Raw genomic sequence first — 1447 nt, forward strand, 5'->3', positions numbered from 1 at the left:
ATCAATAAATTATTCGGATTCTGATTAAGAGGTCTCTTTACTTGTTTGCACACTTCTTCTAGACCTTACATTGCATCCTTTTAACATTTCTCTGCACAGTATACACACTGTTTTGACCAAGAAGACTTAAGAAACTCCTTTGACTTAGGGGCTACACTGGATCAAAGAGGGAAGAGATAAGAGTTGTGAACTTTTGAGTTAAAGGGGAAGAAAAGATAATTGAATAAATAGTTCATAAACCTCCCAGATTTCGGTCCATCTCAGGGGGCGTGGCCAGCAGCGCAACGTCACTGATGGTTATATAGGCTGCAGCTGTGGTGGCGTGCTCGCGCTGCTGAGACAGGCAAAGCACTGAGGACCGTGCGCGCGCTCACAGACTCCCTCTCAGCCACACACACACTCCCCAAACAAAGAGAAGCACGCGAGGCAGCACAGCATCCCACCCTTTCAGCCGCGAGCTCACTAACAGAACCGCCTCCCCCCATCCCTCTCACACAGAACCGGTCTGGTCCAAGGCTCGAGCGCACAGAACCGACAATGACAACTAACGGCGCGACTAACGGAACCAGCGACATGCTGCAGATCCAGTTCGGTCTCATTAACTGCGGGAACAAATACCTAACGGCAGAAACCTTCGGCTTCAAAATCAACGCCTCCGCCTCGAGCATGAAGAAGAAGCAGATCTGGACTCTGGAGCAGAGTGGCGACGACTCCACCGGGAATGTGTTCCACCTCAAGTCACATCTGGGCCGCTACATTGCCGCCGATAAGGACGGCAACGTTACCGGAGAGAGCGAGACCCCGGGCCCGGAGTGCCGGTTCGTTATCACCGCCCATGATGACGGCCGCTGGTCCCTGCAGTCCGAGCCGCACGGGCGCTACCTTGGCGGCACCGAGGACCGGATCATCTGCTTCGCGCAGACCGCCTCTGTGGCGGAGAAATGGAGCGTGCACATCGCCATGCACCCACAGGTGAACCTCTTCAGCATGACGCGCAAGCGTTACGCGCACCTGAGCGGCAAAGTGGACGAGATTGCCATCGACCGGGATGTCCCGTGGGGGGTGGACTCCATGATAACGCTGGTGTTCCGCGAGCAGCGCTACCACCTGCAGACCTCCGACAACCGCTTTCTGAGGAACGACGGCGAACTGGTCGCCACCACGGACAAGAGCACAGGCTACACGCTGGAGTTCCGCTCCGGCAAGGTGGCGTTCAGGGACTGTAGCGGCAGGTACCTCGCGCCCTCTGGGCCCTCCGGTACCATGAAGTCCGGGAAGAGCGCGCGCGTGGGCAAGGACGAGCTGTTCGTGCTGGAGCAGAGCCACCCGCAGGTCGTGCTCACCGCTGCCAATGAGAGGAACGTCTCCACCCGGCAAGGTGTGTGTGTGTGTGTGTGTGTGTGTGTGTGTGTGTGTGTGTGTGTGTGTGTGTGTGTGTGTGTGTGTG

General features: G+C 56.7%; 1 protein-coding gene across 1 annotated transcript in view; it reads left to right on the plus strand.

Annotated features, from left to right (window-relative positions):
- Positions 1-306: 306 nt before the first annotated feature.
- Positions 307-1447, plus strand: part of fscn1a (fascin actin-bundling protein 1a) — a 17355-nt gene continuing 16214 nt past the window's right edge. Inside the window, exon 1 of the mRNA XM_034893775.1 lies at positions 307-1378. Coding sequence (XP_034749666.1) covers positions 538-1378 — 841 coding nt within the window. The 5' untranslated portion in view covers positions 307-537. The remainder of the gene's footprint in view (positions 1379-1447) is intronic.

This window comes from Etheostoma cragini, chromosome 15 (assembly GCF_013103735.1).
Source record: "Etheostoma cragini isolate CJK2018 chromosome 15, CSU_Ecrag_1.0, whole genome shotgun sequence".
NCBI lineage: Eukaryota > Metazoa > Chordata > Actinopteri > Perciformes > Percidae > Etheostoma > Etheostoma cragini.